Raw genomic sequence first — 17,450 nt, 5'->3', positions numbered from 1 at the left:
GTCAAACGGTTATTCTGTAATACATTTTTAAAATCAGGGCAAGACATCATGCTCACCCTGTATATACAGATAACGTGAGTCCTCTGCAGTTGATTGTTTTTAAGATAGCCAGAGCTAAAAGAGCGTAAGTCCAGTAAGCATTAAAACTGAAACAACGTGAGTCCAATAATTGACAAGTAAGTGTAATGCTGATTCGACTTGCGCTCTTTTAGCCCAGGCTGGGAGTGTAATACTTTCTGGGCTCTCCTGTGAAATCAGCCGTTTGAGAGTCACGCCCCTCTAACCCTGAGATGTAGAATAGTGCATAGTAGTAAGACCATAGAGGAACATTAGCATAAGTAGATATCCCATGGACGTTTATGTCACAACTTTTACTGTTATCTCAAGCTGATAGCCCAAGTAGTTCTTTCCTGTGAAGCTTTATGACGCTGGTAGTCTCTCACATTGTGCCGTTCATAAACTCTTACCGGTCAAAACAGTGAAAAAGACAATAATCGACAGCAATCGGCTTGAGATAACAGTAAAAGTTGCGACATAAACACCCTATACCATGGGATATCTACTTACGCTATTGTTTCTCTATGGTAATATTGCCTAAAATGGTGAAACGTCACGAACTAAGAGTATTTCTTGAGTGAGAAACAAATTATTAAAAAGAAATGAGTGAAAACACTACTTACAACACCATTTTCGTGCAGATCTGTTAACATTAGTATGAGTTTGCTCTGCTGTTCCCAAATCATTCTCCAGAAATCGTTAACTGTGGATTGCATGGGTGCTTGACAAGCTATGTAGAATTTATCGACTCCTTTGGGGCCCTGAAAAAACACACACATTGATTATGAAATGATGACAATGATTAATGTTGATTAATGACAAACATCGGGGCACCGAGCTTTGCTCGTTATTTATTTATTGATACACAGAACCCAATTCTTTAAAATGATTGGGTAAAGACAAACAGGCACAGCCCAAAACTGTTTCTTCCCCGAATTTTGATGTATACACTATAAATGGTCTAAAAAGTAGGTTATGTTTCATACACTTGAATTCAGGTCCAATTTTGAGTCAAAATATTTGAAAACAGAAAAGTTCTAATTTAGATTGTTTACAAACCAAATTGAATAACAAAATAACACTCACTAATCACTTAAAACTGTAAAATAGTTATTAACTTTGAATATTATAATAGACTATACTCTAATTTAGAGTGATAAACCATATCATGTCAACAAATCGATTATTTTGATAAACTTTCACGATAATATTTCTCGTGAGATACGGTAAGCTGATTGAATGATTTCACAACTGATCTCCCACACAGGCAGTTCTGTTATCGACAGACGACGAAATTATACAGACATCTGTTCTTCCAAGGATGAATTATCCTTTTAATGTCCTTCAGCGAGTTTTCCCAAGGATGAGACATAGTGAAATCGAATTTTTTATCATAAGACTATTATTTTCCAAATTTCGTGAAAATCGTTAGAGCCGTTTTCGCGATCCGTTGAACATGAATAACCAGATATAAAATAACTAGATATAAAAATATAAACAGACATACAGAAATTGCTCGCTTTATATAATAGGATTATCAACAATGACAATGTTGTCTCCATTTTGAATAAATAAATTATTAGCTATGATGAATAATAAAAATAATTCAAGTATCAAAAATCAATTTGAAAACTGAACAACTCCAGGATCAATACAATAATTGTAATGCTCGTTGAATTAAATTAATTTCTATTTCTATTGAATTGAACAGTAAACTCAATGGAATACAATATGTTTTATATTTCCTAGTAATAGATGATGATAATACATGATCATAATACATTCATCCATCCATTGGATGATTATAGATGACTTCACATTCTACATTATAAATGACTTGCCAATGGATTAGATAAAATCGAATAGTGCGATGGAGTGAAATTGAGCTTTGTAGAAATAACATAAAATTCTGATATTTGGATACTAACTGAATACAGGTGTTGATGGATTTTGAGATTATTATTACTACTGTGCGAGTGTGCGAGTAAATTATCACCACTGCTAGCAATGCTAAATATGGGAGATAATGGTTAGGAAACCATCATTTCATGTTCCGATCTGTTGGGAAGAGTACCATATCCCGGAATTCAGCAATTCTGGAAACGAGTGTGCAAAGGGTTGAGTTATGATTATAAGCAGTAACTTAGTTGATGGTTTCTGTTTACCATTATTCTTTCTTGGTTATCATGACAAAAAGTAGTGAACGTAAATTGTATGGTAGCCTAAAGCTTTGTTCAGACCAAGCTATTTTACTGTGCAGAACTACAGAGCAACATCTAAACGTCAACAGAAACGTCCGCTCGGATGCCTGGCTGGAACCCGCATTGTTCAAGGCTGTGCAAAGGCTAGAAATAAACTTTCTACTGGTGATATTTTTCGAAGTTTTTCGATTTTTATATCATCAAGCTATCAAAATAAAAAAGTTTTCTCAGGAAAACATTTTTTCTCAATCATTACATTTTGAGATATGAGTGCCTTAAGTTTAAATTTTCGGAACAGAACATATTAAATTCGGAAAGAGATGAGTCTATGGGATTCAGAGGCTTGATTCTTCATGGTATTGTTGATCTAGTAAAACAAAATTTTCTGAAAATATAATTTTTGATGAAGTTACCCAATTTACTGAAAATGGCCAAAAATAACTTTTTGAGTTATTTTTAGTAAATTTAATAACTTCATAAAAAATGATATTTTAAGAGAATTTTTGTTTTAATAGATCAACAAGACCATGAAGATTCAATCCTCTAAATCTCATGGATTTATCTCTTACCAAATTTGAAATTATCTGTTCCAAAAATTTAAGCTTTAGGCGCTCATATCTCAAAAAGTAATGATCGGAAATAAAATGTTTTCCTGAGAAAACTCCTCTATTTTGATAGCTTGATGATATACAAATTGAAAAAAATTGAAAAATATCACCAATAGGAAGTTCATTATTAGCCTTTGCACAGACTTAAGCCGTCAACAGATCTTTTTAAATCCATCCATCCACAGACTCAGTAGAGCTACAGATTTTGGTGTGAACATTACTTAACGTTTTTAACGCATTCCTATGATAATTCTGCCCGGAACATAGTTGATACAAATGCGTGAAACTAGCGTTACTAAACATGTGTCATGAAGTACAGTAGTGATTGAGGTGATAGTGAACTGACCTTGACATAGTTTGCGTTGATGTAAGAGTTGACAGGGTCGTCACCCTCCCTGACCTTGAGATGCACCCGGGTCTCGGGCAGCGGAATGACGTTGGCATAGCGGTTGCGCGTCTCGGCGCCCGGTGGCAGTTCATCCATTTTCGCAGCGATCATCGGAATCGCGTCGAATTCGTCGTCCATCGCCTTCCGGTTGCCGCTCAAATGTGCCAGCGCTGCAAAGTTGATCTGGTGCGAGGGCGCGCTCTGTCCACAAATTTCAATATCATAAATTTAATTTAATTGAAATTCGTTTTTTATATATATTAAACTAGAATAAAAATAAAATATTAAACCCCGAGGTTTTCGAATTTTTTTTATTTTATTTTTTCTTTGTCATGTAATCCATGTCAGAGGTATCTATTAAACATAAAAAAACATTCACAATATGGAAAAAAGCCCTTTACATACTTGCATTAATTTCCTTAAACTAGAACTAAACATTGTAGACCGGTTTTTCTTGAGTTGAGGATCTTAAAAATCATAAATCTTCATATATACACTGTTCTAATACATTTAAAAACAAAGGTAGACAAAATTCCAAGACATACCATACATTCTTATGGAAAAGAAATAAGAATAGGCTGAATATACCATTCCAAAGACATCAATTTTCTTTTGAAATTCTGTATCGAAATCATGTATCACATGACCACGTTCCCATTTGAGAAAATGAAGTTGGATTCAAAATGTAGCTGGATTTGGAATGGAGTTGGATCTATATGACGGATCCAAGATGGCGGACTAGAGTTTTGAAGCTACAGAAAGTAGTTTTTTCCAATTGGAATAGGATCCCCATGGAATTTACTGTTGAATCATACTTTTAAAAGAAATATTTAGCTGTTTCCATAAGAATTTTCACCAATCCTGTATAATTAATAGTTGAGAGATCATATAATGAATAAATGAATAAATGAATAAATGAATTTATTTCCTTCTTGAGAGACATAGTAAAAACACAAACAGAATCTTGGAAATTAACTGATCACGTAGATCACTGTGATCATATAACAGTTCATGAGCGAGTTATTCAACCCAGAGGGTCACAAATAATAAAAGTTTTCTAAAGTATGCTGAGAGTATACAATCAAGTCACAAAAGACTTACCGGATCATCAAAAGCAGGATTGCCGTACGATCGTTTTGAAGCTCTTCGGGCGTTTTTCCTCCTTATACTGTTATAAACAGATATATTGTCCAAGCTATAATCATCCAGGGATACAGGGGTACACCTCTGGCCGTAGCTGAATTTATTTTGCCTTTTCCTCAATATCATCTGCAGAAACAAAAGAAGTGCTTTCAATTACTCTTGAATAAATAATAATATAATATTATAATATGATAATAAAAAGTAAATTCGTATGGCTTTTGTTGGTGGGGAGTCCCTTGCGGGAAGGTCCCACCGCCTGAATATATAATTTGAGCAGTCAATGGGCCTTACGACTGTCATACTTCAGCCGGGACCGACAATTAACGTGCCCATCCGATAACACGGGAATATGATAATATCCATACAGGATGGGTTGGTTATGATAATCAATATACAGAGTGTTTCAGAAGTAATGTCGAACATTCTAGGGTATTGTTCCTGGATGATAGAAGACTACAATAATGTATTTGAAGTGTCCAAAACTCAGCGATTATCCATATAGCTGCCATTTTCTACATTTTCAAAAAATTTTCAAATATTTTTGAAAGGGTAGCTTTGTATAGTCTAGTGGCCCTCCGCCGATAGGCAAAGCTACAGGACCCGGACTGTAGAAGAAGAGAGTTGTAATAGACTTACCATGAGAATGAAAAAGAGAAGCATACAGGTGAGGCCAATACAGGCAATGACGATTACTGCGATTGTCATCCCACTGGTCTGGACGTCCTCTGATGGACGAAGCACCAAGTAGACATCGTGAATCTAAACAAACATTCAACATACAAACATAAACATTCAATAACATCAACATTGAGACATTAAGGGCCGGTTTCCGAGCTCGGTATTCAGCTAAGTCCTAGACTTGACCAAGGTTGGTGAAACGGGGCATTACTATTCTAACAGCTGGAGTCAGAAAATTGGCTTTCCGAAACGGGGCGTAGTCGCAGTTTTTATGATAATCTTCAATATCGGGGCACCGAGCTCCGCTCCGAAGTACAGAAGCATATAGAATGTATTACGAAAGAAGAAATTATAATATATTTATAGCTCATACAGAAAGGTTCTATCTAATCACAGTGGATTGAGATCAATTCCCAGAGGAATGCAAAAATTTCTCTCACTAAAGCTATGTTAAATTTCAATCCAAATCAGAGAACATTTCAAAAAGATAGCTTATCAGATTGCTTCTACTGGAATTAATCAGGATTGGGATTTAACCAGCTCTTGAAAAAGGACGAAGGAGTGAATCAATTCCTTTTTCCAACGAACTTGACCTGTAAAATGTTTGGAAAATAATAATATGTGTAGGAAAATTTGATTGAAAGCTGATTGATCAATTGTTTTTAAGTTATTGTAGATCATACGGACGAACATACAAACAGACACACAGACAGACAAAGATTATGGCCTTCAGTCAAAAGCAAGAGCTCGTTATCGCTCGTTAAACTATGAATATGTTTCTATATTAATAATTTGATTGTATTGTATGAGATGTTGTGCTATCCTATTATATTAAGCGAGCAATTTCTGTATTTATAAATCTGGTTATTTTTATACCTGGTTATATATGTTAAACGGATCTCGAAAACGGCTTTAACGATTTTCACGAGATTTGGAACATAGTAGGTTTATGATATAAAGATTCGATTGCACTAGGTCTCATCCTTGAGAAAACTCGCTGAACGACATTAAAAGGATAATTCATCCTTGGCTGAAACAGCTGTGGATAGTAAAAAAGTAGGTATGTGAAAAATAAAGATATCGCATCCCCGAAATTCATAAGATGACGTATAGCTGTGAAATATAAAAACGATCATTTTAGAGAATTGTGTTCTCTTCATCAATAAATAAAAATAACGAGCGAAGCTCGGTGCCCCGATATTTCCCACATAATTTATCACTATATTTGTTCAAAAATTGATTCAAATTACAGAACCAGGTTTCATGGCAACACCTGCCACATCTTCAGCTGAACCATGATTCCCATGAAACCTGGTTCTGTAATTTGAATTAATTTTTTAACAAATATAGAGGTATTGACAACGTCAACGACTTATTCTTTCGATGTTCTTATATTATACTAGCTGTCAGGCTCGCTTCGCTCGCCATTTCCGTCTGGTCAGGGGGCTCATCCCCCTGGATCCCCGAATAGATCATCCAAAAATGGGATCAGCGGGCACGCTTCGCTCGCCTGCATAATGTAAACATTTTCTGTCTATTACTTGATGAAAGAACTGAAAAACGCGAGTCTTTGGCGTTATTTCAAATTTCTTCTAACACAAAATTATTACACCCCAGCTGAGCTTCTATAGTAAATTTGAACATTTTCTGTTCATTATTTTTGTTCTCGATAGAGCTGAGAAAGCGCAAAAAAACGCAGATTTCGGGCGTGTCTTCGACGTCATTTCAAATTCCTCCTAACACCCTAGCTTATTTATTACACCCTAGCTTAGCTTCTGTACTAAATTTGAACAATTCTTGTTCATTTGTTCTCGATAAATCTGAGAAAAAAAAAAAACGCTGGAAAAACGCTAATTTTGGGCGTATCTTTGACGTTATTGCAAATTCCTTCTAACACAACATTATTAAACCCTAGCTGAGCTTCTGTACTAAATTTGAACATTTTCTGTTCATTTGTACTCGATAAAGCTGAGAAAACGCTGGAAAAACGCTAATTTTGGGCTTATCTTTGACGTTATTGCAAATTCCTTCTAACACAACATTATTACTCCCCAGCTGAGCTTCTGTAGTAGAATTTGAACATTTTCTGTTCATTTGTTCCCGATAAAGCTTAGAAAGCGCAAAAAAACGCTGGAAAAACGCAGATTTTGGGCGTATCTTTGGCATTATTTCAAATTCCTTCTAACACAACATTATTACATCCTAGCTTAGCATCTGTACTAAATTTGACCATTTTCTGTTCATTAGTTCTCGATAAAGCTGAGAAAACGCTGGAAAAACGCAGATTTTGAGCGTATCTTTGGAATTTTTTTCAAATCCGTTCTTAGTGCGCCTCTCAAGGGCCAACTGAACATACCAACCAAATTTGTACGTTTTTTGTCTGGTAGATTTTTAGTTCTGCGAGTGAGTGAGTGAGTGAGTCAGTCAGTGAGTTTCGCTTTTATATAGATTCTTTTATAAGTGAAGTATACATACGGCAATATTGGTACGTAGTCCATTATTTTCCCAGAGCATTCTAAATTCACTGTTGAGTTGGTCGTCGAAGTTTCCATTTTCATCATAGAGTATCAAGTCGATGCTATGCAGACCACTCTTCAGTGCCCTGGCTCCTTTGCATTCATCTGCTGTCAAACTAGGAAAATCTATCTGATCCTCATCAAGTACCCTGCAAGAAATACAAAACTTCAAATGCATATAAAACATGCCATGAATCAATCACAAAACAGACCTTAAATTGAAATCTTTTTAAATAATTTAGTCACCACTTGATAATGGCATTATGTAGCCGAAACATGTCGTGGCTAAATAATTTAAAAAGGGTACTTGGATTTATATTTTTATTTATATTCAAAAGTAGCCCTAAAGAAAAAAGACAACAGACCTTGACGCCAATCCGCCATCTTGGGAGGGAGTATAACCAAAGAGTAGGCCTACATACAGATTGGACAGTTGTTGTCTGTTTTCACGTAGCCAATCCTCCATCTTGGAAGACAGGATTCACACTTGAAGGTTCGAAAAATGTGTGAAAATATGAATAAATTTTGGAAGGGTAAGCCTACTGTAATTTCAATTTGTATATACATATTTGTAGCCCTGAGCAAAAAAAGTGTTTGCATGATATGTTAGAGCTGAATCATAATTCATAATTATAAAAAAAAATAATGGTTTTGATGATGATGCAATTGTGATTTTTCAAGGAAAGGACCCTCCCAAGATGAGGAGTTCGTCAAGAAATACAAGACGTTTTTCACGTTTTTTTAACATTTTGCTAAAAGGATGTCACTCCAAAAAGCTCCTTGTGTGCATCTTTCCGGAGGCAGAACGTTGCTATTGAGAAGAATACTCGAAATTCGCATTCTATGAATTATTACCTTTTTCACAAAAATTGGTAGGGTCTGTGACACCTACTTCCAAAGCTGCGTTTACACCAAATATATTAAAAAAAATTTAATAACTTAATCCTTATAGATTCTATAAATTATTCTATAGATTTTTAATTCTATTGACAAACACAGAGGCTCATCATGTGTGTGATAAGTTGAGTTCAATTTAATGGAATCTATAAGGATTAAGTTATTAACATTTTCTTAATAAAGGTGCATTTTCGTTTATGCGTAAATTTCTGCAGTCGACGACGACAAGCATTGTTGACATTCATATTGTCCAAATTTCAAGTGTGCTAAAACAGCTGATCAAATAACTTTTCATTATTTGTCTTTATTATTGAAGAATAAAACATTTCTAATAATATCAACATATTGCCATTTGAAAAAGTATAAGCTCAACCTGCGCCATTAAAACATAATTGAACATAATCTTTAAGGTTATGTCGAGAAATTGGTGTCGTGGTCGACCATGGCATTTACGCACAAAGTTAGATGGTAATGGGAATCCACCAATTTTATTAATTTATCCTAGATATAATTTTGTTTTTAGTAACACTCGGCCCCTGCGCTCAGGTTTTTAACCTTTTCAGGGAATTTCCGTATTTAATAATAATACCTTCCGCATTTTACTTTTAACTTATTTTGTTAATTGTCAATTGTATTTATGTAATTAAAGACATTCATGTATGTATTGTATGAGGGTAAAATTAACTATTGATTGATTGAAAAGAAACCCCAGCTTAACTTTGGTGTAAATGCTAGTTTAGTTGAAATTCGGGTGTATTTTCTTTGTAATGTATGTATAGAGAATAAAAATATTTGATACAAATTTGAAAGCCGGGTCACAACTGTCTGCGGAGAATGTTGAACGAATGTCAGCTGAGAGGCTGTATTTTGCTAGAAGGATGTAACTCCAAAAATCTGGTGTGGCGCACTCACACAACTTTCCTTGCCGTTATTAAAATTTATCACCTGACGCTAGTGTTCCCGCGCATCTCAAGTCTACTATTCAAAGATTTGAGCCAGCTGGTGACAGGGCAATAACGCTGGAGACACACGAGGTGTGCTATCTCTTCATAGTGAGTCATTTAATAGAATCAACAGTTGCCAACAGTTTGCAATTGGATTTCACATTTTCTCGAATTTCGAGCTTATTTTTAATTTTAGGTGAAAATATTACTGAACATTAATTGTAGAGATTCTCATGCTCAATCTATTCCACTCAAAATATGTTGTTTAAATTGTATCTGAAGCCTGATAATTGAGAATCTAAAATCAAACTTTGCATAGATTGGGCGGAGCTCCTGAAATGTTTACAGATATGGGACTTGTGGCAGTTGATAGAGCTTATCGATGACTATTTCAGGAATAACTTTAAGCAAAATCGTTAGAGCCGTTTTTGAGAAAATCGCGAAAAACCCTGTTTTTGACAACATTTTCGCCATTTTAGCCTCCATCTTGAATTGCATTTGATCGAAATTGTTCGTGTCGGATCCTTATAGTGTAAGGACCTGAAGTTCCAAATTTCAAGTCATTCCGTTGAATGGGAGATGAGATATCCTGTACACAGACGCACACACACACAACACACACACACACACACACACACACACACACACACACACACACACACACACACACACACACACACATACAGACCAATACCAAAAAAAACACTTTTTTTGGACTCAGGGGACCTTAAAACGTATAAGTTGGGGTACCTAAATTTTTTTCGGAAAGCAATACTTTCCTTACCTATGGTAATAGGGCAAGGAAAGTAAAAATATTTGATGTAATTTTTCAAGCCCGGGCCACACCTGTCTGCGGGCATGTTGAACAAATGTCAGCTGATAGGCTGTGTTGTGCTAAAAGGGTGTACAGTAGCTCCAAAAAGCTCCTTGTGTGCATCTTTCCGGATGCAACACGTTGCTTTTGAGAAGATACCGAGGAGCATCTGTTGCTTATGGTCAGAAACATTAAAACTCCTCGTGTATCTTCCCAGATGCAAAACATTTCTTTTCATAAGATACAAAAGAGTATTTGTTGTTTATAGAAAGATACATTGAAGCTCCTTGTGTATCTTTCCGGATGCAACACGTTTCTTCTGATAAGATACAAAAGAGCATCTGTTGCTTATGGAAAGATACATTAAAGCTCCTTGTGTATCTTTCCGGATGCAACACGTTGCTTTTGAGAGATACAAAGGAGCATCTGTTGCTTAGGGAAAGATACATTGAAGCTCCTTGTGTATCTTTCCGGATGCAACACGTTGCATTTGAGAAGATACAAAGGAACATCTGTTGCTTATGAATAGATACATTAAAGCTCCTTGTGTATCTTTCCGGATGCAATACGTTGCTTTTGAGAAGATACAAAAGCGCATCTGTTGCTTATGGAAAGATACATTGAAGCTCCTTGTGTAGGCCTATCTTTTCGGATGCAACACGTTGCTTTTGAGAAGATACAAAGGAGCATCTGTTGCTTATGGGAAGATATTTTTTTTTGAATGTTGTATGTTTTTGTTTGGGTAGTATTGTAGTCTGGTGGCCCTCTGCCGATAGGCAAAGCTACAGGACTTGGACTTTACAAGTCACGTTTCAAAGTGAGGCCCTCATTCAAATTAATCTTACCTGCCAGTTGTGTTACGGAATAGGAATATGATGGCTCGTTTAAGAGATTGCTGCGCTTCGCATATTTCCTGTAGAGTGGATCCTTTGATGAGCAGTGAAAGACCCATGTACTGCGGGTTCGTCGTGGCGGGGTCTGGCTCACTGGTCACAGGTCGCACAGGCCAAGTTGGTCTTGCAATATCAACCGATGCTCTCGCTAGAATAACATTGATAAGATTGTTAAAAAAAGTCCATCCACAGTAAAATAAATACAGAAAACACTCTTTCATTCGTGAACAAGTATTTATAACAACAACAACAGGGGTTAAATGTATTCAACTTACGTTTACATTCATTATGGTAGATTTTGAGAGGGCCTTCCTTGTTTAGGGGTAGGGGGATAGAGAGGGAGTAACATGTCAAACGGGTTTCTTAAGGCTGTTTAAAGGCTAAAAATAAACTTTATATTGGTGATATTTTTCAAAGTTTTTAGATTTGTATATCATCAAGCTATCGAAATTGAAAAGTTTTCTCAGGGAAACATTTTTTTCAATCATTCATTTTTGAGATATGAGCGCCTAAAGTTTGAATTTTGGGACAGAACATTTCAAATTCGGTAAGAGATAAATCCATGAGACTCAGAGGATAATTTCTTCATGGTATTGTTGATTGAATAGAATAAAAATTTTCTAAAAATATCAATTTTCGAGGAAGTTATTCAATTTACTAAAAAATACCAAAAATAACAGCTTTCAGTTGAGTTATTTCTGGTCATTTTTGGTACATTGAATAACTTCCTCAACAACTGGAATTTTCAAAAAAAAATGCTTTATTCAATCAACAATACCATGAAGAATTCATACTCATAATCTCATGGATTTATCTCTTACCGAATTTAAATGTCCTGTCCCAAAGATTTAAACTTTAGGCGCTCATATCTCAAAAGTTAGGTAATGATCGAAAAAAAAATGTTTTCCTGAGAAAACTTTATAATTTTGATAGCTTTATGATATAGGCTACAAATCGAAAAACTTTGAAAAATATCACCAGTAGAAAGTTTATTTTTAGCCTTCGCACAGCCTTAACAGTACCGGGGGAAGCGTATCCTTTACTTCTATAGATTGTTCATTCCGTGCCACCACGAAGATACTGCGGAGAGAATGTTTGATCATCCAGTAAGAGTGAGGAAGCTATTGTAATTATTCACTTGATAATGATGTGGAATCAGAATAATCAACTGAACGGAATTTCAAATCAGTGCCATAAATTTATAAAACAGTTCAAAAGCTTTCTATAAGATTGATTTGTGGCAAGCCAAGGATCGAACACTCGCTACCCCTGTTCAGATCCCTTGATGTATTACCAGTCACATATTCCTTTTCGTTTAAAGCAGTTTTGGATACTTTCAAAAATAAAAGTCAATTGACAACACAAACCCATATCGCTGATTATAATGTACGCTATAGAAATAGAGTTCAATTACATATACCTAGGCTTGAGCATAACAGAAGATTTTTCAGATATGTAGGTGGTAAGCTTTACAATGCCTTGCAACCTGACTTACAGGAGTGTCAATATAGCCAAATAGTAAAGGCCAGATTAAAAAAAATCATTGTTGCGATTGATGATATGCAGTTGTTTTTAAGAAGGTTTTCATGCTCGAAAGTTGTTGAAATTTTGTTTTTCATGTTTGATTTAGTTTTCTGTATGGTTGGGAATTTGAATTATTTATGTAATTATATTGTGTCATAGCACTTATATTTTGCATGGCTTCATCTGTTGACTGAAGAATCGATAATTATCATTTGGAATGTGCTGCCCGCACGGAGAACTGTTTAAATTGCAATATGATTTATTATTTTAGTCTACATTTTTTTTCTCTTGATTCTTTAAGACTCTATATATTCCTTCTTTCATTTTTTTCTATCTTTTGTTTGATCATTGTGATTAAATATACGAAGAAAGGCCCCACACAGGATTACCTTTGGGGCTTCATTTAGACTATGATGATAAACATGTATTGTGCATGCGTGGGTGTTTGCTACACCAGTTATGTTATTTTATTTCAATTTGTTTGTAATTACGAATAAATTATATTATTATTATTATTATTATTATTATTATTATTATTATTATTATATTATTATATTATTATTATTATTATTATTATATTATTATATTATATTATATTAGTTTATTGATCGATCAGTTAAAAATCTAGTCCATTAAGGCTGTGCAAAGGCTAAACAGAACTTTCTACTGGTGATATTTTTTAAAGTTTTTCGATTCGTATGAAAACAAGCTATAAAATATAAAAGTTTTCTCAGGAAAATTTTTCCCGATCATTACTTTATTAGATATGAGCGCCTAAAGTTTAAATTTTTGGGACAGATCATTTCAATTCGGTAAGAGATAAATTCATGAAACTCCAAGGATTAATTCTTCATGGTACTGTTAATTGAGAAAGAAATAAAATTTTCTAGAAATATAAATTTTTCAGAATAGTTATTCAATAAAATACTTTTCAAATTAATCAATATAATTTATAATCACTCAGCGATGACCATAGACCTGACAATGTAGACAGAAATGAAGGCTAAAGAAATTTGAGAATTATTAAATTTCTGCGTGAGAAAAATACGGAAAGTAATAATAATAAGTACATGATAAGAACAACATATAGCTATTGTCAAACTATTTTTCGTGATAGCTTTGAGATTGATTCTTTTTTGATTAATACATACAATAAGTACATCATCAAAATTAGAGGGAGAAAAAAATAAGGTAACCTTGGATATGAGTGAGAGCACAAGAGTGGTGAGAGGTTCAATATAGAAAGTGCTGATGAACAAATTAAATAGGTACTATTATACTATAGTCCATACAAATTACTTTTGACTTGGAGGGATATGCAGAGCAGAGGAATGAAGGGAGATCAGCCTTTTCAGAAATGAATACTTGTCTTAGGTAGAAGCGCTGTTGCCAATTTGTCGATAAGACTGAGTCGATTCAGTGCTTCCAGAGAGGAAACTTTGTACGTGTATCATGAGCACCTGAGCACTCACTAGAAATTAGAGAGCGCTGGCCGATTTAGAACGGCAACATCGCCGCCGCTGTTTACCTATTTTTCTCTGCCTGCATACCCTTTCAGATCAATAGTTATTTGTATATCTAGAGTGAAAAGTATTGGTTTTTCTCCCTGAGGAAAAGTTTGAAGCCCGAGGCGAAGCCGAGGGCAACAATTTTCCTGAGGGAGAAAAAACATTTTTCACTCGTGATATACACAACATTTTTCCTCCAACTACATTTTTATAGAAACTGCAAATAAAATAATTTCTAAAAACGTACGTGACCAAACAATGTGTTACAACATAATCTCAAAAGTGAACAGCTGGCTTGTAATCACAGTTCTCCGCCGTCAGCGCTATGCGCTATCTGTTAGCAAAAGTTGTAACAACAATGGCCGCCACAACTACAACTATGATGAAGTTCCCGTTTCAAATTTGATTAGTTAATGAGGAATATTCGTTGGCTGGTATTTTGAATAACATGGGGAAAAAAATTATACATTTTTTTAGTATAGTGATATGAAGTTTGTAATAATTTTAGCATACAAACATAAATTTCTTAAATTTATCAAATGTCTGGTTGAGGTATTGAATTTAGTTGGTTCAATGACTTCTCAATATACTTCCTCATCTGAGCTTAGACCTCTCACCTATTTTAAATGTACGTTTTTAAAATAGAGATGCTTCCCATGTTATTTGAACGGAGTTACTTTTACACTCTAGGGAGTTTTCCTGTTTTTTTCCTCCGAGAGCGAAAAAGTGACACTTTAGTATCATGTTCCAGGGAGTGAAGTAAGCACTCAAGACAAGAGGTGGAGAAAAACTAATTTTTTATGTACTATAGTAATAGCAATCTCCAGTATACTATGTGATAAAACAAAAATACTTACTGGGTACAGTGGTTGTACTGCTGTCATTCATTCTAATTGGAACGGTGGTCGATCCCTCCTCTTTAGAATCTGTAATCCATGGATGGGTCGACAGGGACCATCTGTCGTAGAAATCTTCATCACAAAATTATTCCGTTCCGTTGTAATCCCTTCTTCACTACACTCTCATTACGAATGATCCGATTATCTTTGTTCGGTGTCAATGATGTTGGTGCATTACTAATCGATTTATCATCCTCTTCTTCATTGCCTTGTTCAAATTCACCTTCAGTTGAAGTCGGAGTAATGGTATGTACTTCCTCTTCATCTGTTTCGAAAAAGTCCTCCGTATCATGTGTTGGAGTTTTTGTAGTTGTGGTACGGTTGTTACTCAAGAATGATATTGAATTTTGATGGTAATCCTGTGGTTTTGATGTTGAGTTTTGATGGGAATCCTGTGGTTTTGATATTGAGTTTTGATGGGAATCACGCGGTTTTGATGTTGAGTTTTGATAGGAATCATGCGGTTTTGATGTTGAGTTTTGAAGGGAATCACGCGGTTTTGATGTTGAGTTTTGATGGGAATCCTGTGGTTTCAATGTTGTGTTTTGATGGGAATCCTGTGATTCCGAAGTCGAGTTTTGATGGGGATCCTGTGGTTTCAATGTTGAGTTTTGAAGGGAATCCTGTGGTTTTGATGTTGAATTCTGTTTTGAAATCGAATTGGAAGAAGCGTGGTGGGCAGAATTTGATGTAGGATATGACCTTGAAGGAGTTACGCCATCAAATCCTCCTCTCGAGGTTGAGTATTCCAATGACTTTGATGTAATTTCAGGCCTTAAAGTTGTAGTGAAATCACCAAATGATGTTGAGCCAATTTCCTCTTCACTCCCATACCCGGAAACTGTTGTCATCTCTTTTTCAGTTGAATTTCTCTCCGAATTTGCTCTAGTGGTGCTCTTCCATCTCAAATCCCCATCACCAAACTGTAAATCCTCAGTACTATTCCCGTCCTCATAAGTGGACCAATTTGTGGATTCGAAAAATGTTCTGGTTGTTTCCAAGTTTTCATCATCTGATGATGGATGAAGAGATGATGTCTCCAATGAGCTTTCACTGGTGATGTTGCTTTGTAGAACATTAGAAGAGTTTCCAGTACTTAAAGTAGTTTCCCAAGTATTGGTTATTTTCGAGGAAGGAGCTGATGTTGAAATGTGTTCATCGCTTGATGAATCTGTAGTTTCCCAATTACTGGAAGATGATTTCGATGTAGATACATTCTGGGTGGAATTTTTGTTGGCAAACTCTATAGAATCTACTTGGGTAGGTGATTCTGCTGTGGTGATACTCAATGATAATGTGGGAACAGTTGTTGCATCAGGGTAAACTGAAGCATCAACAGAAGTTTTGGATGATTGCAAAAGTCTACTGGTTGAGCTTGTTGGGACTGTTGGAGATGTCTCATCTACAAAACTACTTGTAACTCTACTAGAGTAACCCAGGGGTGACCAAGTATTACTTGAAGGTGTTTCCGAGGTGATGAATGTTGCAGTTGGAATGCCATAAGTTGTTGGAGAGGTTCTGTCAGTGGCCGGACCGTCTGACTTTGTTCTCTGAGTTGTTGGCGACCAGACAGGAAACAAGATGGACATCTCTTTTGTGGAGGATGGTTTCGTCGATGAAGTTGTGACTGTTCCTGCAAAATGAGTTATTCATTTAAATCAACATAATTATTCAGTTCTTCTTGTTTTAACATCTACCTAAACAGATACTTTTGAAAGATTTGATCTATCAGCATCAAATTTTTAACACATTGCCGTGCTACCAATTTCTCCTAAATCGGTTGGATAGCATTTCACACCTATTAACCTAAGGAAAGTTATCGGCTCCAAAGTAATAGATTCTTGATAAACTATGAATGGATCTATTGCCTATGAATGAGAAATCCAGTTTTCAGAGCAAACCAACTTATAATCTTCAGAAGAATTTTGGCAATATATAACACAAATCCACAAATAACAATACCTTACACACTTAAGCATCTAAAATCATTACGAGCTAAATACTTATCCACTTATGTAGTTGAAAAAACAATGGCTATAGGCTTGTAAACACAAGAAATAATTATAGACAAAAATTAGAACACTATAAACTGTTCAAAACTCAATTTAAAACATTAAAATTTCAATTAAATAGAAAAATATTCAGAGAGCACAAAACACCTTCAATAGCCAGCCACCATTTTTTTAGAGAAGAAGGAAGCCTACCAGTAAAGAGCAAAGACAACTCAAACCAGTGACGACTTCACGGACACGTCACCAAAAAATTATAAATTACAAGTTTAGAATTCACATTTTACATTTGTTCTCAATAAAACTTTATTTCGAAATTGTTATTTTAAATTTATATATCATCTATATGATCTGTTAATTCTGTTAACTCT

The 17,450-nt window shown here is 35.2% G+C and overlaps 2 protein-coding genes across 2 annotated transcripts; both read right to left on the bottom strand.

The window, feature by feature from the left end:
- Positions 1 to 617: 617 nt before the first annotated feature.
- LOC111063475 (receptor-type tyrosine-protein phosphatase alpha-like) lies at positions 618 to 16,704 on the bottom strand. Its single transcript, XM_039435293.1, has 7 exons — positions 15,029 to 16,704; positions 11,092 to 11,287; positions 7,551 to 7,740; positions 5,034 to 5,156; positions 4,356 to 4,523; positions 3,213 to 3,455; positions 618 to 818 (listed from the first exon to the last, which is right to left on the bottom strand). Exons 1-7 carry the CDS (start codon positions 15,057 to 15,059, stop codon positions 618 to 620), a joined length of 1,152 nt encoding a protein of 383 aa, XP_039291227.1. The 5' UTR covers positions 15,060 to 16,704.
- Positions 15,148 to 16,659, bottom strand: LOC120352944 (cell wall protein DAN4-like). The gene has a single exon (XM_039435292.1). It carries the CDS (start codon positions 16,657 to 16,659, stop codon positions 15,148 to 15,150), a length of 1,512 nt encoding a protein of 503 aa, XP_039291226.1.
- Positions 16,705 to 17,450: the final 746 nt, after the last annotated feature.

Source organism: Nilaparvata lugens, chromosome 9, assembly GCF_014356525.2.
Source record: "Nilaparvata lugens isolate BPH chromosome 9, ASM1435652v1, whole genome shotgun sequence".
Taxonomy (NCBI): Eukaryota; Metazoa; Arthropoda; class Insecta; order Hemiptera; family Delphacidae; genus Nilaparvata; species Nilaparvata lugens.
The sequence above is the reverse complement of the archived record's forward strand: the minus strand, read 5'-3'. Positions and strand labels throughout refer to the sequence as shown.